Genomic DNA, 21,101 nt, shown 5'->3' on the forward strand with positions numbered 1-21,101 from the left:
AGACCCGCTGCCTGGAGCTGGAGGAGGGGCTGCCGGCCTCGGGGGAGGAACCATGGCTCCCGGGGCGGAACAGCAGCGCCCCGGGGAGGGAGGGCGTGACCGGGGCCAAAGGCCCGGGACTGTGCGGGCGAGTCAAACTACAGCCCATGCCGGCGGCCAGCGACCCTCCTCCCGCGGGAGGGGGCGGTCGATGCATTTTTTTTGGTTTGTTTTTACTGATTTGTTTAAAGAGAGAGGATGGGAGAGGGAGGGAGAGAGAGAGAAACAGAAACATCCATGAGAGAGAATCATGGATCGGCTGCCTCCTGCACACCCCCTACTGGTGATCGAGCCCAGGACCCATGAGTCCACAGGTCGATGCTCAACCACTGAGCCACGCCGGCCGGGCCACTGATGCATTTTTAAAATATCCAAAGTCTTTGTTGATAAGGTTCTTCGTAGTGCTTGCGGCGATCCTTTTCTTAAAAAAAAAAAAAGCACTTACTTGTAACAGACCGGCCTTCAAGATGTTTTTGAAGCGCTCACCTCTTCTCACTTCGGATTTCCAGGTGTTTACTTATTTTATAATAAAAGAACTGGGTGGTATCTGGCCTACCACTGTGTACAACAGGCTTGTTTTAAGACCATTTCCTCAGAAGCCCAGGAGCTTTGCAGCACAGGCATTTTGGTAACTTTTGAATCCTATCTGGGTTCCTAGTATGGGTTCAGCAGTGACTGTGATAAGTTTCAATTAAATGAATAGACACAGTGTGCTGAGAGCAGTGCCCAGATGATGGTAAGCAATCAACCAATGCTACCTGTGATCAGCTAATTAAATTATTCTGAGCCACAGTTTCCTCATGAAATGTGGTTTGCTGTCCATTCACACAGCATTCTGAGAATTAAGTCAAACACAGTACCTGGGAGTTAGTATTAGCTTCCCTACCGTCCTCCCCTTGGCCATTCTAGAGGTGTTTCATAATCCCATGTCTCAACAAGTCTCTACTTTAGCAGCTAATGGTAAATAAGAAAACCTCGCCTTTATGGGCAGGGAGCAGTGGGAGTGTTTCCTGGAAAGCTGGTTGGTTCTCTTCCCTGGGAGCAGCAGGGGGGGATGCAGCCAGCCCTGGGCAGGAGTCTTCTCTCTCCTCTACTCTAGTGCTCTCACTCCAAATGCAAATAAGGATTAAAGGGAACAACAACAAAAGGCAGGACAACATTAATTTCTGTTAGAGAATTTGAACTCTGCACTGTGGCCGGCAGCAAGAGCAAGAAGCAGAAACCCACCACCAACCGGCCAACCCCAACAACAAAAACATACCAAGGCAAGACAGACAAAGTTGAGGCCGAATTCAGATGCTGAAGTTTGGATAGCTTTCAGGTGTGAGCGAGGAGTAGCAAAATACAAATATTCAACAAACGAGCAAATTAAATTGGCAGAATAAAACAGGAAACCTCAATAAATGCTTAGCAGCCAAACACATTTATTAGTCTTTTTTCTTTTTTTTTTCCAGGAACCCAAAAATATTTTGTAGTTATAATGTAAGCAACTGAGTTGCACATAATACAATCATATCTTTCCAAAATAAAATAAAATACTAAACAAAAACAAAAATAAGCTGTTTAAAAGCCCAAAAAAACCCTTCAGAAAACTCTTATATATGCATTACATCATCTCTCAGCTTTAATGAAATGACGAAGACTTAATTCCTTATTATTCAACCTGTCACAATCCAATAAAACACCACCCTTTAGTTTTTTTGTTTTTGATTTTTTTTTTTTTTGTTTTTGAAATCCAGCATGAGAAATACAGTACCTGCTATGGCAAAAAATACACATAAAATGCAACTTTTCAGCTTATTTGTACATTAGTAGAGTTTAACATTTTATTGTTTGTTTTTTAAGTGAACCAGTGATTTTAAGTACCACTATACTAAAAAAGTAAAATAAAATGTAGAAAAGGGGGGGGGCCCAGCCTGCCATGCAAGTGCACCTCTAAAGTGCCTAGTTTCTGTGTCCATGTAAAACCAGTAATATGAGGAGCAATTTCAACATATGGGAGTTTGATTAAACCTCTATGTTTAAGGAGAAGAAAAAAAAAAAAGAATGCCATATCCTTCCTTTTCTCCCCTCAAACTTCCTTAAATCCCATCATCCACTTTCTCCATTGCCCACTGGAAGAGAGGAAAGAAAGCCACCAAAATAACATTGTAAAAGCTATTTCAAGTATAAGAAAAACAAAACACTTCTAGGTAACCTGCAGAGAGAGCATCAATGTTGTGCAGCTATTCAGTCATGTTACAGGTTGTTTCTGCCGACAGTTTCAGATGAGAGGATTTTTACTGTACCTTCCTGTTACCTGTTTGTGTGCAAAGTCGGAAAGCTGCCTTTTAAAAGTCTAGCCTCTTTCTGATGCCCTTCTCTGCACCTTCTGTTCAAAGGGGCAAGGAGAGCAGTGAAGGGAGGAGAACGGAGGAAGGGAGCACTATGTCACAAGTCATTGAAATGGGACTTCTCCGTCTGTCCTCCTCTGCACCCCCCAGCCCCTCGATTCTCTTGTTCACCATCAGGGACCTAACTCTCACTGCAGAGGTTCCAATATTCAGTTTCCTGATTTGGTAGGATGTATTTTACTCTGTAAACATAGCCCCCTAAGATTATGGAACCCAAAGCAGCATTTATATCTCCATCTACATGGAGAAAGACAAAATAGTCCAGAAATCTCTCCTCAGGTTGCTTTTGTCTGTTTTTGGTAACTCAGAACAAGGATGGGAGTAGGGTGGGCACAGAATTTGAAGTTGTAAGCAAATAGTGAGAGTCAGGAGTAGGCACAGCTGAGCTCGTGTGTCTGCCTCCCCCACCTCCCCCCACCTCCCAGATGGGTATTTTATTTTAAAACCTGTTAAAAACGTTCCTGCACCTTAAGTCATACTGAGGTTAAGGCCAAGGGTGCAGGATCCTTGTGCACGTGTCTCTGTGAGCACATTCGTGGTGCAGGCACCATTTTTGATGTCTTCTGTGAGATCACTGGACACACTTTGGTCACGGGTGTGTGTGCAAAGGTGGTGGTGGGGGAGTGAGTGCCCCAGGGAAGAAGTGCAGAGATCAGCAAAGCCCTTTGGGAGGATTGTAGAGGGATAAGGGCAGGAAGAACTCTCGAGGGGTCAGAGGAAGGAGACTGATGGAAAAGAGGTCTCCAAACAAACAGAAATCAGATCCTAAGGTCAACATAGCCAAAATCAGAAGGCGAGTGGTGAACATACATGCATTTATAATCAAGCTTCTTCCCCTCAAAGGAAGTCGTCACTATACACGTTAAAACTAAAAAGGGCTTCTTGACAGATACAGGGTTTGTCTCTAAGATGGAGGTAAGGGGGTGTTTGTGAAGAAGCGGTTCCGACCCTACCTCGGAAGTGGCCAAATCTAAGAGCACAGTAGCTGACGGACCCTACAAGCAGCATTTGTTAAACTTATGTCCCTCTACCTAACGCCAGCCAAGCCTCATGGAGGGGGCAGTGTCTGAGGGTGCACAAGCCTTTCAGGGCAGGGTGGCTGTCTGCACATCTCAGATGAGCTTCTGTGTAAGTAACAAATCAAAACATGTCCGGCGTATCCCAAGATGACAAGGCTATAAATTCTACAGCGCCAAACCGAAATGCCGGGGACTAATTCCCTTCCTGAACTACAGAATGCTACTCGGTTACTGTGTGTGTGTGTGTGTGTGTGTGTGTGTGTGTGTGTGTGAATCAAAAAAGGTCGAGAGCTCAAGGTCTCCCACGGAACACATTCTGCTTCCAGAAGAGAGAAGTTCAGACTCTCCGCACCTGGAGAGAGAAGGCTGGAATAGATGGCATCTACTCAAAACAGGCTTCAGACACTGGCCTGCCGTCACTGAATGGGGGGCGATGGAGGGAACACCAGCCCACAAATGCAAGTCCACACCCTGACCGGTTCTGCTTTCTCTTCTTAAATATGAAGAATAAGATCCAAAACTTCTGATGACTTAAAAAAGAAAAGTATCATATTTTAGGGGTACTTTCACAGCAAAAAAAATTATAAAAGTTATCCTGCTATTTACATGTTCATATTTTCAAAAGGATGACCCACTGCTGTCAGAAAAGGAGAGGGGAGTCAAGGCCTATACTGCAGGGGAAATGTACCTCGAGGTATTATTTTGTGTTAGACAGTTGAAACGTCAGGATTTTAATTTTTTTGTTGGTTTTGTTTTTGTGTGTTTGTCTGAAGGCAATCTTAACAGATTGGAACCCTGATAAGATCGTGCCCGTGCAGCCTCGCCTGGGCACCTGGAGACTGTGGTCAAGTCTGTGGCTCGTTACAGTACTGTGGACAAGAGCTGCTGCGTGGAACACTGAACACGGGCGAAACCATCTCCTGTGTACGACACTGTGTGTTGCAAATAATGCCTAGACCAGAGCAATGCAGGTGCCACGATTCACCACAGGCAAGATCCACAAAAGAATTCTGTTAGGACAGAGAAGGCTGCTGGCTTTCCCGTGGCAAACACCTCGCTGCTCGCTAGCTATGCGCAGCTTAATGCACGCCAGGGAAGCCGAGAGATCACGTTTGGCTGAGGGGTAGTGGATGGGGCAGAGAATCCTTTTTGCCTGCCAAGCAACAATCCTCGTTCCCTTAGAGCAAGACAGTTTCCTTATAACTAAGTTCACTTAAACATGATTAAGAAGGAAGAACAAAAAATTAAAAAGGAGAGAGGAGGAGGAGGAGGTTTTTGAAGTTGACATAAGATGAACTTTAAAGTCAGCACGAGTGAGACATGGTTTCCTGAGCTTGAAAGGGTTCTGAATTCAGAGAAGGATGAGTACTTTTTTCCAGAGAACACCGGAGCCTCCGGGACCCCACGGTGGCCCTGGGTTAACACTGCACGGCTAGGACGGAGAATCCTGTACCATACTGGTTTTGCTGGCCGCCAGGCCTGCCAGCGCCCACAGGAGGACCCAGAGGTCTCTGCACTTCGCTGTGCAGACCTTTACCGCTTCTTGCTCTCACTGCCCTTCCCCGCCAGGACGTGGGATACCATGGACACAGAAACCATAGAATAAGATGCAAAGCTACTTCCTTCCCCTTTCTGCCCTCTCCTCCCCCCTTTTGCAGAATGCATAGTTACAATTCACGTTACAAAATAAAGAAGCAATGATGACCACGTACGGGACCTTTTTTTTTTGAAAAAAGAAAAAAACCCAACAACCTCTTCTTAAATTCAGTATCAAAATTCACATTTGCATAATAATACATTTCAAGGCCATTAGAGAGGAATGAGAGTGAAGCACAGAGAGCGGCAGCATCTCTCCTCCCTTTGTCTTCCTGAATGAAGCTGAAGGAAGCGGAAGGAATCCTGCGGGAGGGACTGGTTTCCTCTTTGGGGAGCTCTGAGGAACTATGGAAATGGCCCTTAGTTTGCACTTGATATTTCTTTAGAAGGTCGGGAGTAGGGAGAAGAGGTGGAATCGTTTAAAACAAATAAAAACAAATGAAGACACGCTGCAGGTTTCTATGTTTTAGCTAAAATAGTTCTGAAGAAATAAAATATGATTTCAGATTTTTCTCTTTTCTTTCTCAAACACTTCAATCTTACTCTTTCCAAAGCCTTTTCCTTGTGTGTAATACCCTGTTCGCAGAAACAGCAACATGAAGTGACTTCCATTTGGGAAAAGAATCGCCTTCTCAGGACACAGACTCAGAGGGTGGGACTGCGCTGCCCGCTCTGCACACAGACGCTGGGAAAACGCCGTCTTGACATGCATGAATGTGTCACAAACATCACCATATTTCAGCTCTCCAGTGCTTACAGAAAAACAAAAAGTAAAACAACCAGACGTGCACACACACACACACACACATACACGAAGAAAACTAGGTAATGCAGATAATAAATTCAACCTGCACTCCTGGACTAACCGAGGTCTCTGTCGCCTGTGCACCATCACCTCACTGCCCCTCTCCCAGGTCCCAGAGCCTCTCCCACACCCCACACTGTGCAACACGGATGCTAATGAACACTCAAACAGCTGCCCCGGAGACTGCCAGGAGAAACGCTGACTTCCCTACAGACTAGGCTGACCACGTTTCCGTTTTATCCTAATGGTCGCTGGACTCACAAAGGCACATTCAGAAATACTACACATAAGTCATTAATTCCTTGGACAAAATTTAAAAAAAAGGGGGGGGGGTAGAGGTGGTGTTTTAAACACATTTATTCTAACTTACCCCGAAATTAAGTGTATGCTGAAGGCATCACTTAGTGAGAAACTATACTACCTTTAAAAGGTATGTAACCTAATGGTTCCAAAGGTTTTTTTTCCTTGGTCTCGTATAAGTACCTCCCCTTTTCATTTTTGGCGAACACATGTAGGACACCCATCTTGCTCTCCGTAAAGCTCTGCTGTCAGGCTGGTCCTGCAGGAAGGCTGCTCCACCTCACTCTGGCCGCCTCTTCCAAGCCCACCCTCTGAGGAGCGTGCACGCCTTTCAGCAGCCCCAGGAGGACTGCCACCTCCGCATGCGGTCCAAGAGGGCAGGCGAGGAGGAGGGAAAGGAGCGCCCTTCACAACGCCACCACAGTATTGCTAGCTACCCTCACCGATCGTCTTTTGCTGCTCACTATTAGTTGTAAAAAGGAATTTTACTTTTTAAAAACACAGTCCCAACTTCTTAATATTGCCTCAAAATGGGTCAACTGGGATTTTATTTCCAAAGCAATGATTTACTAGGGAAACACTTTTTTTAAAATTTAAAACAGAACATTTCTTGCCTTTATCTGACCTTTCCCCTCCCATGATCAAAACAAGTGTTGGCAGAATGAAGACCCAAGACTGAGTCTTGCAGAGGCCCCCTGACCAGGGTAGTACCATTTCTCCTGGTGTGCAATTTCTTGTTAAAAACAAATTCAGGTGTATAGCTAACTGAAAAGGGAACGATGGAAATTCTGTGAGGCAAACACTGGCAGTTTCGGTCACTTTTGCTATTTTTGGTGGTGGTAGCAGGTTACTACAAGAGATTGACAGTTTAAAAATCACTCAAATGTTAGAACACTGGGTAATCACTCCAGATCTAGTCAGAGTGACCACCCGCAGGACAGCATGGATGCCCAGCCGGTGGGGAGTAGCTCTTTCCTGATCAGTGTTCCCTTCACCATCCTGTAGGTGCTCGTGGCCTCTTTGCTTTGGCGGTGTGGGTAGGAGGAGGCATTCTGTATGGGGTAGGGAGGGCCAACGTTCAATTTTTAAGTTATTACAATGTTCACAGATTTGGAAGTTGATAATTATTTCAAATCTAAAGAATGTGATGCCAGCACCTCCTTTGTCAAATTTTAAGGTCAAGAAAACACTATCGTTGACAAGTGGGAACCACCTCTGAAAATACACACACCTTTGGCACTGGCCATGAACCTACCGACCATACTACAGGGTATGGTCTAACTGTGAAACTATATATATCTTGTTTTTGACAGGTTGAGAATATCCTTGACAACATTAGGTGTATTTGTCTGTTTCTAGACTGTGTGGACACCCTGTACTTGCAGATAAGAAAGCAGAGGGGGTGGGACATGGGGTGCAGCAGAGGGTAAGGGCAAGGGCACCCTATTTTTTGAATGATGCTGAGGTCAAAGATTGACAATTCACTGTATACACACAGGCTAGACTATGTTCATTTGCACTATCGCATGCGGCCTGGTTGTTGTACACTCATAGAAGGGAAAACAGTAAGATTCCTTTTTGCAATAACACCAAGAAGTGTAGTTAATGCATAGACAGGAAGTGTCGACAAAAACTTGGCAAAAATACTGGAGAAGAAAAAGTCTGATAATTTTTTAACAGTTAAAAATATGTCTCTACTCCTAGCTAAAGATCTTATAGATAATTACAACAAAAGAAAAAAACCCTCCAAAACAACCTACAAAGTGTCATATGTTGAATCTGAATGCTGAGGACAGGGGAGAAGGGGACCTTTTTTACATAAAGACTCAATTGTTCCCTAATCTTAGAGATGGCTGTTACAGCCAAGTCTGCTGAAAACATCCTGTTTGCACTGCAAAGAAAACAGACTTGGCTGAAACATTTTGCTCAGCACACAGACATATTCATTCTGTTTAAAGAGTCAAGATGCCAGAATATAAAAAAATAAAATTAAAAAGTACACAGCATCTGAGGTCGATATGGAATCTGGCTGTTAACTCTACAAAAACTGTCCCCTCTCTCTCCCAAAAAGTGGTGAAAGTGAGAGTGAATATTTGCAACAAGTTAATAGCCTGTGAAATTTTAGTTTCTGCTAGATGTATTAGTAAAAGCTCTTCCAAATTCTTAGGCAGGAATTTATTTTCTGTTCTTTTTTGTTGCATATCTTATACACCACAGTCAACCCACAGGAACTTGGAAGAACCACCTGCTAATTTGTGCTACATTCATGTCAGAAGAGGTGGGAGAGTTCTTAGAACAGGAGCCATAGTAATAGAAAAGCAAACTGCTATAAATAAAACAAATTGAATGGCTATGGGTAATGCTGATTTACTGGAGGGCACTGATGAAAGAATTCTGTTTGGGGCTTTAACTGCGGCACTGCTGGTTAACTTCTGTGAATGTCGTAAATGAAAAATACCAAGGGCTAGGGCCTGAGGGATCAGAGATGCCACATCCACTTTTTCACAGTGTCTTGGAGATAAGAACTTTGCTATTTTTTAAAAAACCAGCAACACCTAAAATTAGGTAATGGCACTGGATCTCAATTGCCAGCAGAGGTCCCCAGTCGGATGAAGACATCCCTTTCCCTACTAGTGCTGCTTTCGTTTTGGCTACTCATGTGGTAGACAGAAACCAAGTTTGTGATGTTTGAGAGATGGACACCTCTAGCCACTAGTAATAAGTGTTTAAAGAAATAAAGGGGAACTAGTAAAAAATTGGAAAGCTCAAATTTACATGATCAGAATGTTTATAAAGCAAATTGATGTAATGAGAGGTGACTAGCGAGCCTCTGCACACATGCCAGAATGTAGTGGAGGAGAAGACACTCCCACTGAATTTTCTAAAGTGTTCTGAAGCCGCATATCCTCTCAGCAGACGTGGCTCTTGCCAAAGAATACCAGGGAAAGCAGAGTCTTCCTCTTCCATTACATCTCACCATATCCTGTTCTTAAGACACTGCCAACCAATAAAAAGCAAAGCTTCCAGCAAGTTGATAAAAGAAAAAAAGGAAAAGAAATAAAAAGGGCAGGGAAAGGGAGGAGAGGAAGGACAAGAATAGAACAATACAAACCCCTTTCTACTGGCCTGACACAGAGACTTCCCAAATCATTCTCGCTGTCACACTGACACACCTGGAGAAGTCAATGCCCAGTAACGGAGGGCATCAACACAAGGAAGGACCTTGGCATTCCACATTTTCCAGACATAAAGCATATTTAACTTCCTTGATTTCTGTTTATTTACTTTAAATTTAGCCCATTGCCTTTGGGGCCTGTCCAGAACCACTCCAATGTCCTTATCGGGCAAGTGTCTTAACGCCCGTGGAGTGTCTGGACCACAAGCACATACACACGGGTTCCCCTGCTTAGGGTGCCTGGGTGTATGTACGAAGGCACTAACGCGGTTTTAGAGAAATTGCAGGCAGCAACCCCACCCACTCCCTGTACCTGTCGAGTGGGAGTTCCTTTCCCGCTGGGAAGCTTAGATGTTTAAAAGAAGCTGTGGTCATGCTTGGGAATTCTGACCCCGGGCCCCAGGAGGGAATACAGAAGGAGAATTCAACCTCACCCAAAACTGAAAGGAAACACTCCACATCTCCGGCTGAGGGACGGGGATAGTTAAGCAGCAGATCTTTAAAACAGCATTTAAAATGAGCACAACAGTGGCTGGGAGCAAAAAAAAGTAAAATCACTTGTTCCTTATTAGATTCTATTATTTTCTCCTCCTGCCATAACAAATGGAGGTAAGACAGACATTCTTCATTAATAGAACAGTCCATAGATATTTTTCCTCTAGTAATGCCTATATTTAAAATTTGTTCCAAAAGTTATTAACCTATATTTCCTAACTCTTTACATAGATTCTCAGCAATCCAACGGTACTATTTTACAGATTAGAGTTACTTTTATTTAAGCTGTTGTTTTCTTCTTTCTTCCTTTCTTTTGTTGGTAGGGCTGGGGGAAGGGAGAAGGGTTCCTTTAACAAAAATAAAAATTAGTAGGGGAGATTCCAGTTCAGTCTTAAATGGAAAGGAACAAAGTGATGGAATTTCCATTTATATATACCAAACACTCTCCCATTAAATTACACACAATATCAAATAAGTCCGTGATAGAGCCCTTATAAAGCTCAATCCTTCTCCCATATTTTTAAAGATAATGAATTTACCTGTTGCTGCTAAATTGATCATTTTAAAAAATATTTATTTCTACATGTTTTAAAAGGTATGATTCCCCAGTATGACAATAACGTTTGGAGACTTCTCTTTTTACATTTTTTTACGTAAAAATTTTTTAAACTTTTTGAAGTTTCAGGAACTTGTAAAAGTTTATTAACAGGAAAGAAACAGCTGTCTATCTAGGATAAGATACGGTTAAATAAACCCATCTTCAAAAAACTGGCTTCCTACCCTAGAATTCCTGAGAATGCTTGCAAATTTTAAAGCAGGAAAATAAATGTTAAAAACGAAAACAAAAAAACACTGTTAAATGCTCCCAGAGTTAGTCTTCATCTAAAATATATATTTATATGTATATATATATATGTATATATATACGCACTTTTTGGTCTTTTTTAAAAGTTTTAAATTTTTTCCCTTTAAGCTTATGATGGAAGAACATTTTAGCTTCTCATGCTAATTTTACATATTTCAAATCCCTCAGTATGTCTTGTAAACAAGAGGGGCTCTAGCACCCGGCTTTCACCGTAGTATCGTAAGGAACTCAACTAACCCATAGTGCAGGTCAAGGAACCAACAGGCTGGAAGGGTGGAGGGTGGGGCAGGACACGGCAGGAAACCAGAACGGCAGGGCCACCACTGGCTCTCGGGAGCCTCGGGACGCGCTCCTCGCCTAGGGGGCCCAGGGCCGCTAAGAGTTAGCCTTCTGGAGATGTCTGAGCACAGCTGCTCTTCACCTGGAGCTCGCCACCTGGCAGGGTTTTGCTCCTCACACAGAGCAGTCAGTGGGGCTGGGAGGAGACACTGTGTACGTGGGCAGAGGTGGAAGGGGCATGGTGGTGATGAAAACCGAGAGCAGGAGGAGGGCACAGTAAGTTTCTACAAGGCATCCAATGGGACCAAACCAACGCTGGCAACTCAAGTTTGACCACCTACCCACGAAGGGTGCATAAAGACTTGTATGAGCGAATGCTCACTTGAATTATGCATGTCAATCTCTTTAGAGGCTAGGTTTATAATCAACAGGGTAAGCCGAGAGGACTACAGAATTCCCATTGTCTCACAAAACCACTTGAATGAGTTTTTGCCTGTTCCTATACATACCCACCCACCCACCTACACAAATACACAAGCTAAAAGTCAAATACATTAGGCATTGTTATATCCTTCACTGAAGATGCTAAAGAAAGAAAAACTCCTTTGTCCTCACTAGCAGCAAGTTATGGAGGACAGTAGAGGTCTGCTCCCACCAAGGGTTGGAATGGGCAGGTATTTGCTGGTACAGAATGTCGGCACTTTATGTAAACAGTATAATGCAGATGGGATGTCCACACAAGTGCTAGCACATTACCGGCATACGACTCCCCTCCCCCCACCCACCCGCCATCTGCTTTGTATAAAGGGGTACCCCCTCAGGGCTGCTATAACTTCACAAAAAGCAGTTTGATACATTTTGATTCCAACATAAGTACATACATGTTGGTGATAACTGTGGATTAAAAGATGCCTCCTATTCGGCCCAGAGTACTACTACATTGATGCTTTAAAAAAAAAAAAAGTCTTTAAATACCAAAATAAAAAAGCAACATTATAAGGAAAAAAAAGAGGTCAAAACCAAAAAAAGGTGCAATACTTAAAAGTCTTTGCTAAGTTATACCTGCCTAAGCAAAACCACATACACAGGAAATACACAACACAGAGAAACAAAAGGAAACGCTTGAAGTACACACTGGTTTAAGAACATTCGTTAAGTAAACGTTTCTGTCAGTGATGGCCTGGTGCTGTAACACGCCACGGCCTGGCACAGGTAACGCTCAGCAAGAAAGGAGCAGAGAGGGAGGAGCTGCGGCTGCTTTCAGGAGGCTGCTCACAACTTAGTTTTTTCTGTTTCCACAAAATGAAAAAGAGAATAGAAATGTTGGATTCAGCATTACCTTTCTGATGAATTTCTCATACCTGATTACACAAGAAAGGAGGGGAACACAGATTTTCTGCTTTCGAGACATCACATAATTAAAAACTAACTTATCATCTGTTCCCATTCAAAGTCACGAAAAGGCCTGCGTAAAACTTAACAGAGATTCGGATGTGCCTAGTGGCCACTTGTTTTAAAAAACAGAAATAAATAAACACACAGCTGCTCCCAGAGGTACCTCCTGCTCTCCTAATTTTTTGGACTTGGCAGTGCTCCGCTCTACTGCTAGGTCAAAAGAAAAGCTAGAGAAAACTCACACTCAGGCTAATTTGCAGATGCAAAGGAGCTCTCTGCTTTCATCATTAAAAAGCACTCTGTTCATTTTAATGCAGCCCACAGGAGTTGCTTTAGTAGCAGTGGCTCTCCGTGCTTGTGTGTTCTCATAGTTAAAAAAAAAAATAATAAAAGTAAAAAGCAGATGGCCGGCCAGCCAGCCTACGGACTGTCAGCAACGCAGCTTTCTGAGAAATCAGGGTCAGGAAGGAGGAGGAGGCAGAAGAGGACACAGGCACACACACACACAGAGACAGAAAGAAGGATGCACGCGAATGCACATGAACACACGTGCACACACATACCAGAACGAGCATGCCTGGGCAGTTACATGTGCCAGAACACACTGGTATTTATCAACCAGCCAATCACAAATTTTTCCTTTTTTTTTTTTTAGGTTTTTTGTTTTTGTTTTTAAAGTGAGGCTCCGTCAAGTCTTCCCTCCCCCCACCCCAACAATTCTTTTGAATTCCCCTCCCTCCCAAACATGGTAGACCTAAGGACGGAAACACACCCAGTGCAAACAAAGTTAAAAAGCTATTTTTCAGTATATATGTTTCTTAGCAACAACTTCCATATAACATGAAAAAAGTGAAAAACTAGAAACTAATTTTTTTAATTTTTTTGTGTTTAAATTTAAATGGTATGTGTACTTGCTTCACATTGTCTTTCTAGGTTGGCGTTCATGATTCAAGTATTTCAAGAGTGATATGTTCTCTTTTTGGATTCATATTCCAAACGAAAAAACTGAAGTTATAAGGGAGGCAACTATGTGCTCAGACAGTCTGTCAATGACCCACCTTTTTTTTTTTCTCTCTCCGTTTTCTTTTTTCCTTTTAAAAATGTATTTATTGCAAGTTGAAAAAAAAAACGAAAAGGTCAAGTTAGTGCTGCTGCTGTTCCAAAAAAGGTCACGAGGTCAGAGTTGAAAGTTCAAAGTTCAGATTGAATCCGACCCTCCTCCTAGAAGGTCACCAGGTAGTAAAGGAGCAGGGCTGCCCATCCTATGGGGATCTTCCACAGTTGGGACTCCCCACAAGCTAGAAGAATAGTTTGGGGGCCCCCACAACGAAGCGCCAGCAAGATCGGCCCCACTGCTGCCGCCAGCACTGCTGCTCCATTGCCCGAGCCCTGTGGACCCACCGAAAAGATTCAGAGCAGGTCCGACGGGATCTGACTGGGTCTGGCTGGTCTCCAGCGACTGCCAACCTGCCGCGGGTGCGCTTGGGGTTGCTGCAGGTGTAGGGGGCTGAGCTTGTGCCAGAAAGCGGCTAACTTCATCATCGGTGGCAAACTCAGCCAGGATGGTAGTGTTTCCCAACACACACCTGCAAAAAAAGGAAGAGAAGAACTATGGATTTGAGGAAAATCCTAAAGCACACAGGGACTGAGCATTTTGAGTCCTTGTTATTCAAAGTGCAGTCCTTTGACTAGAAGCGTCCACATCTCCTGCTCCATCTCAGGGGCAGGCTCACTGCTGGAGCCTCACCATTACTTGCTTGTTCTGTGTGTAGCTGTTTGTTGTAAAATATCACAAACTCTCAAGATATCCAAAGACTATCAGTTTGAGAGTGGCAGGGAGGGGGATGCTCAAAGTCTGATCCAGTCCCACCTACTTGATGCAAAACCCCTGCTATTCACCAAGACCACAATATTCCATCACCCACAAAGAAGCCAAAGTAAGCAGTTAGATAGGATTATAAAAAGAGACAGTAATTATGGTTCACATTTTCATAGATATTGATCTTTGTTTTATGGTACTTAAAATTTATTTACTACTTCACTAATTTTTCACTTATGGAATTATCATGATCGTCCTATGATGTACACAGGACAATCCACGCTTAGGCAGGTAAAGAACAGCCACCTCAGTACGAAACAATTGCTAGACAACAGTGTCGTTTTGAGCATGTTCTCGTGCATCTTTGTTTAATTAAGCAGGTGCCAGAATATTAATGTGTGCATCTTCCTGCGTGTTGGTCTCAGTGAGCATATAGGATGGGTACTCACATGTGCAGTGCAGTTTGGGCCTTGGCCGCCTCCTGTTTGGTGCTGTATCGGATCAGGGCGGTGCCCTGGGTTAGGTTCAGATGGAATGTCAGCAGTGGGCCATGCTGCATGCAGATGGTTCTCAAGGTTGACCCATCAATCTAAGGAGTAAGACATTCGTGAGATAAAAACTGAAGGTGGGTGTGAAAGGAAGTCAAGTGACCTTTCTTATACATAAGAATGAGAAGGGCTTCTGGCTCGTAAAGAGTATTAGTACTAAATAAGTCTCGGAGGGATGAATGAAGAACTCAAAATAAAAGAGTGCATCGAATACAGAGGTCTTAAAGGAAAATTTTAAGATACGCAAAGCATTGGGCAGAGATCTAATGTGCCCATTTTGCAAATTAAAAAGTTTGTACAAGTGAAGCTCAAAACAAAAGCATATGATTCAACCTGTGGTCTATATTCTTTAAGATGTGAACATGTGCTAATTTGTAGAGCTTTAAAAAGCATAAATAAGATGCTACCCAAAGAAGAGTTTAAGAAAACACAAAATTCTCAGCATCATTACTAATGTAGTATTCTTCCACCTCCCCAGTTAACAACCTCACAAAGGGCTAGAGAGAAAGCCACTAACAAAAAAAGCACTGCTAACCATCTGATGATTTAAAGTACTGACAGCTGCCCCAGCTCAAAGGCTATTCTAATGTCCTCTTACCCCTACTTTGGCCATCTCAAGGTGAAACTATTTCTACCTACTGCTCTGTCCTCTGCTGCCCACTGCCAATGGGACCAAAGGTTGTAGTTGCTCACCTTAGCCAGGATCTTACCACTAAGATGTTCAGTGATTGGGGATAATTGCCCTCATCTATGACTCAAATGAATAGATCTATTTATTCACTCTGATTAATTTATTTGTATCGAGATCTCAACTATGTTTATTTAAGCTGCTCAGTCCAACATTTCAGTTCATTTCCTTGGAAGTGAAACAGATTACTATTGGAAGAGCCTTCAAAAGTTGTGCTACTGGCGGCAGCAGTGGGAAACATTCCGTGGTTTTACCATGGAAACCCTGCAGGATAAAACTGGCAGTTTCCCCATAGTTCTTTAGAAAACTAGCGGCCCAGTGCACGAATTCATGCACATTGAAAGGAAATTAATTAGAAGAAATATTTTAATATCCCTATTGGCCCTTTCTCTATAATTGAAGTGTCAACTAAATTCACGATCGACAATGACAGATGGAAACACACGCGTGTGATTGGACCCAGCGAGAGCTTTATATATATGAACTTCCTTAATTAGACCTGCTTTCTGATTTAGCTAAACTTTTTCCAGCCCAGTGAAGCATCCCAACTTCTCTTTTAGGTAATTGTGAGCAACACAGCAGTAAATATCAACACGAAACAGATTATTATTGTAGATCACGCAGGGAGAACAAAGGGTGAAATATTTAACTGTAGCAGTGTTTGACTATATTCTGCGCAGTGAGAAAACCTGAAGTCATTTTCAAGGTCCACCATTTCTTACTTCTTTTCAGTTGGGTTCTAAACTTTATAAATCTCCATTTTCTGGCTAATGAAAAGAAAATAGGATTCCACCGAGTCTCCTATCCACCTACTCCAGGACTTCTGTGAGGATCAAATGAGATGAGGCATGGGAAAATGCTTCACAGACATTTGGTTAAAGTGTAAAATGTCTGCACCTGGCTATAAAGCAAGTCGTGTTCCTGAGCTGAAGAAACTCCAAGGAGGCTATCAGTGGTTCTCAACCTTGGCTGCACATAGAATCACCTGGGAATCTTTTTAAAATCCTGATTTCCGGGCCTCATCCTCTGGAAATTCTGTTTCTTTGTTACTAATGTTGTGGCCCCACCCCATAACAAAGAAACAGAATTTCCCAAGGATGAGGCCCAGAAATCAGGATTTTAAAAAGATTCCCAGGTGATTCTAATGTGCAGCCAAGGTTGAGAACCACTGGGCTAGAGGCTAGGGAGAGGAAGCTGGGCGTTGCTATGTAATGTCATTACCTGGCACCCAAAGCAACCGTTTCCAGGCTGGGCCGGGCTGTGGGCCGCATTTTGCACCACTGGGTCTTGGCAGTGTCAACTGTGATTTGGTGGGCTGTCACTCCGGGGTGGTGGTGGGGCCTGTGTCCCACTTGGGGGAAGCCGAGTGTTGCTTTGTGGGTGCCAGGTCCGCGGAGCCATTTCTTTGTAATTGGCCAGTGTGCATCAGGGAAGCTCCTGCGTGGAGCATCTGCCCCCTGGTGGTCAGTGCATGTCATAGCGACTGGTCGGACACTTAGCATATTAGCCTTTTATATATATAGACTAGAGGCCTGATGCACGACATTCGTGCAAGGGGCTTGGCCCTTGCAGCTGTGGCGGCTTGCCTCAGCCCTCGCAGCCCCAGCTTCGTCAGGAAGGTCATCCAGGAGGATGTCTGGCAGTCTGGTCTAATTAGCATATTACGCTTTTATTATTATAGATGATTGGAGAAACAGCTCTTAGCATTGTTTTTAAAATGACAATTGACTACAGAAGCATATCAGTGTATGCCACTAGTGACTTTTTAGGATAGATGTCTTCCAAAAATATTTTAGGTAATAAAAAGTAAATTTATCCAGGCACCAGAGATTTGACCTTATAACATTCTTTTAAACTATAACCCAGGTTAGTCTGCTAAGCGGCAAGTGTTGATTTTTAAAATTATTGAATTCTTTCTAATACAAAAACAGCCAATCCCTATATTCCTTTTACACACATATATACATACTATTTTTCATATTATAAAACGGGAGTGAAAAATAAAATAAAATGCGAGTGAACAGCTGGTTGGCTTGCCCAGTCTCATTTCAATACAGTGTATCTCTCATCCTAACCACACTACACCCACCACACTGTGTGTGACTACTTAGAAATAATGAGGCAGATATAGTTTTGAGGATGGTTATAAAAAATCTTCATGCTTTAGTCAAATATTAGCTAAGTAATCTGGGGCTTTTAGCTGAATTATTAGATACAGGATTAAGAGCCAATCCAGACTCTTCCTCATGTTAATTGTATTTAGGAAACTGCCTTTCTCAGCATGTACCAGCCCTGGGTTTACTCGCAAATTTATGTGTATTTGGTGACAAAAGAACATTAGATAAGTTCGCTGGGCAAATAAATTTAGGAGAAGCTCTATTTCCCCACTGTGGATCATAACACATGTTAGCATATTAAAGGAACTAAAAAGTCTCATAGTGAAGAAACCTGCTTAATTTTGTTTAATCAAGTATACATTCCCAACGTATTAGGCCAGACATCTACTAATATCCCATGGGAACCACTCTGGAAGTGCTAGCTTAGCAAAGTGTACACAAATTCATTCTGTGTGTTGAAGACAGGGAGGCCTAATTGATCTCTCTTTTTAAAAAATATTTTTTAATTGATTTTAGAGAGGAAGGGAGAGGGAGAGAGAGACAGAAACATCAATGATGAGAGAATCATCAATCGGCTGCCTCCTGCATACTCCACACTGGGGATCGAGCCCACAACCCGGGCATGTGCTCTGACCGGGAACCGAACCGTGACATAGGTCGATGCTCAACCACTGAGCCATGCCAGCCGGGCACCTAATTGTCTCTTTTAACAAGATGCTGTAAAGGTTGTGCTGGCAAGTCCAAATGAAGGGTATGGGCTCGTTTCGATGGGTTCATTTAACCTCATTTGAATGCTTATTAACATAATGCTGCTGCAAATATGTCAGTCATCAAAGCAACCAATGTGAAGGGAGGGTGCTCTGGTACAAATGAAGTCCCACCACACTACAAACAACCCAGAGGGCATGTTCTGATGATGGAAAGGAATACTACCATCTACACAGAAGAGGGTAACAGAGAGAAAAATCAGAAGTACCCACGAGGCATTTAAGCCTCATGAAATAGACACATTCCTTCTGCAGAGATAGATGGTTAATTATTTATGAAGCAGAAAAACAGTTAATATCAAGTCTCAAGTCTTCAGTAATTAAAACAAAAACAGGTAAGTTTTTGCATGTGGTTAAAACACTTAAATAGCTATCTCCCACTTAGTTCTAGATTCTGCCAGGCAAATCTATACAGCAAGTTATCTCTGCTAAACAGAATTCACCAGGTAATAACGCCCACTGTCACCATTTTATAAACTACACATGTTAACATCACCATGAAGGCAGGCGTGAAGCTGAGTGGTCAACACCCCCCATTCAGCAGTAGGCTTTGAGCCTTGGGTGGGGAGACACACCCTTGCAGGCTAGACCTCTCTGCAGTGACAGGAAATAAATTAGTTTTTGTATCTGCCCACATCTCTGAGGTTCTCTCTCTTAACACAATTAAGTTCTATCTAGAAAATCACAAGGAAGCATGATTACCTGAGGAGTGAGATTATGAAGAACCAGCCAGTAACTAGGACGAACTGAACCACCATCACTCCAGGTAGAGGCTATAAGCAATCAGAAAATAAGATTAGAAAAAAAAAATCAAGAAATGTAAAAAGGCACGAGTGATAAACATTTTCCTATAGCCCACATGCTGCTTCTTCCTCGTATAAATCAGCGTCTCTCTTCCACCTCACTCTGATCTTTATCTCGTCACCGAGGAGCCAGCTCTCTTCTCCGAGACCCGGACCCCTATGCATTCTTATACCTTCTCTACAAGACAACGTTTTCCTCCTAGTGCTCTCACTCTGCCATTCGTCATTTTTACTCCATCAGCACCTTGGGAGTTCTTGGGTCCCTTTGCCTTACACTGACTGCAATTTTCCACTCAAGAGACACTTTCGCCTCTACCAGCCAACCTGCATTTCCTCTCTTGTGAAGACTTCACATCTGCACCATTTGTGTTAACGTAAGACCTTTGTGTTTGAACAAGGATGCTCCTTTATGCAGATCCTTCTCACCCGAGGCAAGCCGTGAGTCCTGTGTCCCCCACCCCCTGACTGATCGTGGTGCTGTGCTGCTCCAGGGAGATGATGGTTTGGGGTTGGTCAGACCAGGCGGTGGGCGGGGCAGCGGTGTAGTGTTCCTTGAGGAAATATGGTTTTTCCACATCTTGTTGGAGAGATGAGTGGGGTTGTGTCCTATGGGATCTGGGGACCATGTTGATTTGTAATCAGGGAACTTTGCTGTAAGAAAATTGAGGAAGGAGTAAGGTTACTTTTGTCACCAAATACACAACTTTTGTGCGCATGCACACACATTTAAATTCTAAAAACAGTAAGCGCACATTTAAAACGCAGCAATGCAAAATAATAGTTTTTGAGCTTACTAAATATAAAATTTTCAATGACTATCACTCTGAATTGACAAATTAACAAATGGAGTAAAGCTTTAGTAAGTTACCTAATTCCCTACAGCTTTCTTAACTAAACACAGCCCGAAAGGGAAGATAAATTCAAAGGGGACAGTATTCCTGAACCCATCAGACTTCTAGATATAGAATATGAAACCTAGCAGAACTAAAACATTCTACAAATACTTATTGACTTAATGGAAATTACATTAGAAAATTACATTTTTCTTGATATCCAGAATATTAGATATCAACAGATTTTAAAAAATACAATCAACAAATATTCTCTAAGGGCTTACTATGCTTTAAGACGCTAAATCAGTGTGTGGGTAATATAAACAGTTATTCTCAAGAACTTCAAGGTCAGATGGGAAGACAAAACAAGTGAACAACAAAATTGGTAACCCCAGGCAACATCATATATGCTCAATACACAGAGAAGAAAGACAAGACTGGACTGTCAGCAAAGGCTTTGCAAAGACGGGTCTTGAAGGATTTACATAAATAGATGGGCTCAGAGAGACTGAAAAATATAAACCAAGGTTCAATTTACACCCATCCTGTACCAAATATGCTTTCCCCCAATTCTGGCTGAACATTCCACAGGGGCAGAGAGGTAAAGGCGGCCGTGAAGGCAGGCTGGGGACTGACTGAGCTATCAGGAGGAGATTTTGCAGTAGATTCAGTATGTAGTATTTAAAGTAGGATCTAAAACCCGGGTGACAGCACACAGAATGGAACAGAGACATGGATAGGAGAGGTACGACGGTAGACTAAACCACTTGGGGACATCATCACTGCCTGGATCCAGGGAACAAGGGAGAAAGGAAAGAGCAAAACAATACTGACATTTGTGACTTAGTGACACATGGGAGCATCACTAAGAAAAATACAGAGTTTAGTTAAAAAGGAAAGATAATTTTGGAGGTGGGATTGAGCCTTGAGTGGGGAGACATATCTGGGCTAATTATTGGGCCATCTCTCAGGTGAATGTCCAATTATAGACACAAGATAAATCAGATAAACCTGAGATATGGGCAGTTATAGGAATAAAAGAGTTAAGTGAAAATGAGTTTTTACATGTAAGGGAGAAGTCCTACAAAAGTATAATGTAGGGTAGTGGTTAAAACATGAAATACTGAGTTGGCTCCTTTACACACTCACTCAGACCTGAGGCAAA

At 42.8% G+C, this 21,101-nt stretch overlaps 1 protein-coding gene across 5 annotated transcripts in view; it reads right to left on the minus strand.

The window, feature by feature from the left end:
- Positions 1–1,443: 1,443 nt before the first annotated feature.
- Positions 1,444–21,101, minus strand: part of TNRC6B (trinucleotide repeat containing 6B) — a 218,175-nt gene continuing 198,517 nt past the window's right edge. For all 5 annotated transcript variants that reach the window (XM_023762246.1, XM_023762248.1, XM_023762245.1 and 2 more), the window contains 4 exons: positions 19,530–19,754; positions 19,003–19,073; positions 14,630–14,769; positions 1,444–13,947 (listed from right to left, as the gene is read on the minus strand). In XM_023762246.1, the coding sequence (XP_023618014.1) occupies positions 13,560–13,947; positions 14,630–14,769; positions 19,003–19,073; positions 19,530–19,754 (824 nt within the window). In that variant the 3' untranslated portion in view covers positions 1,444–13,559. The remainder of the gene's footprint in view (positions 13,948–14,629; positions 14,770–19,002; positions 19,074–19,529; positions 19,755–21,101) is intronic.

This window comes from Myotis lucifugus, unplaced genomic scaffold, assembly GCF_000147115.1.
Source record: "Myotis lucifugus unplaced genomic scaffold, Myoluc2.0 scaffold_239, whole genome shotgun sequence".
In the NCBI taxonomy this organism is placed as follows: Eukaryota; Metazoa; Chordata; class Mammalia; order Chiroptera; family Vespertilionidae; genus Myotis; species Myotis lucifugus.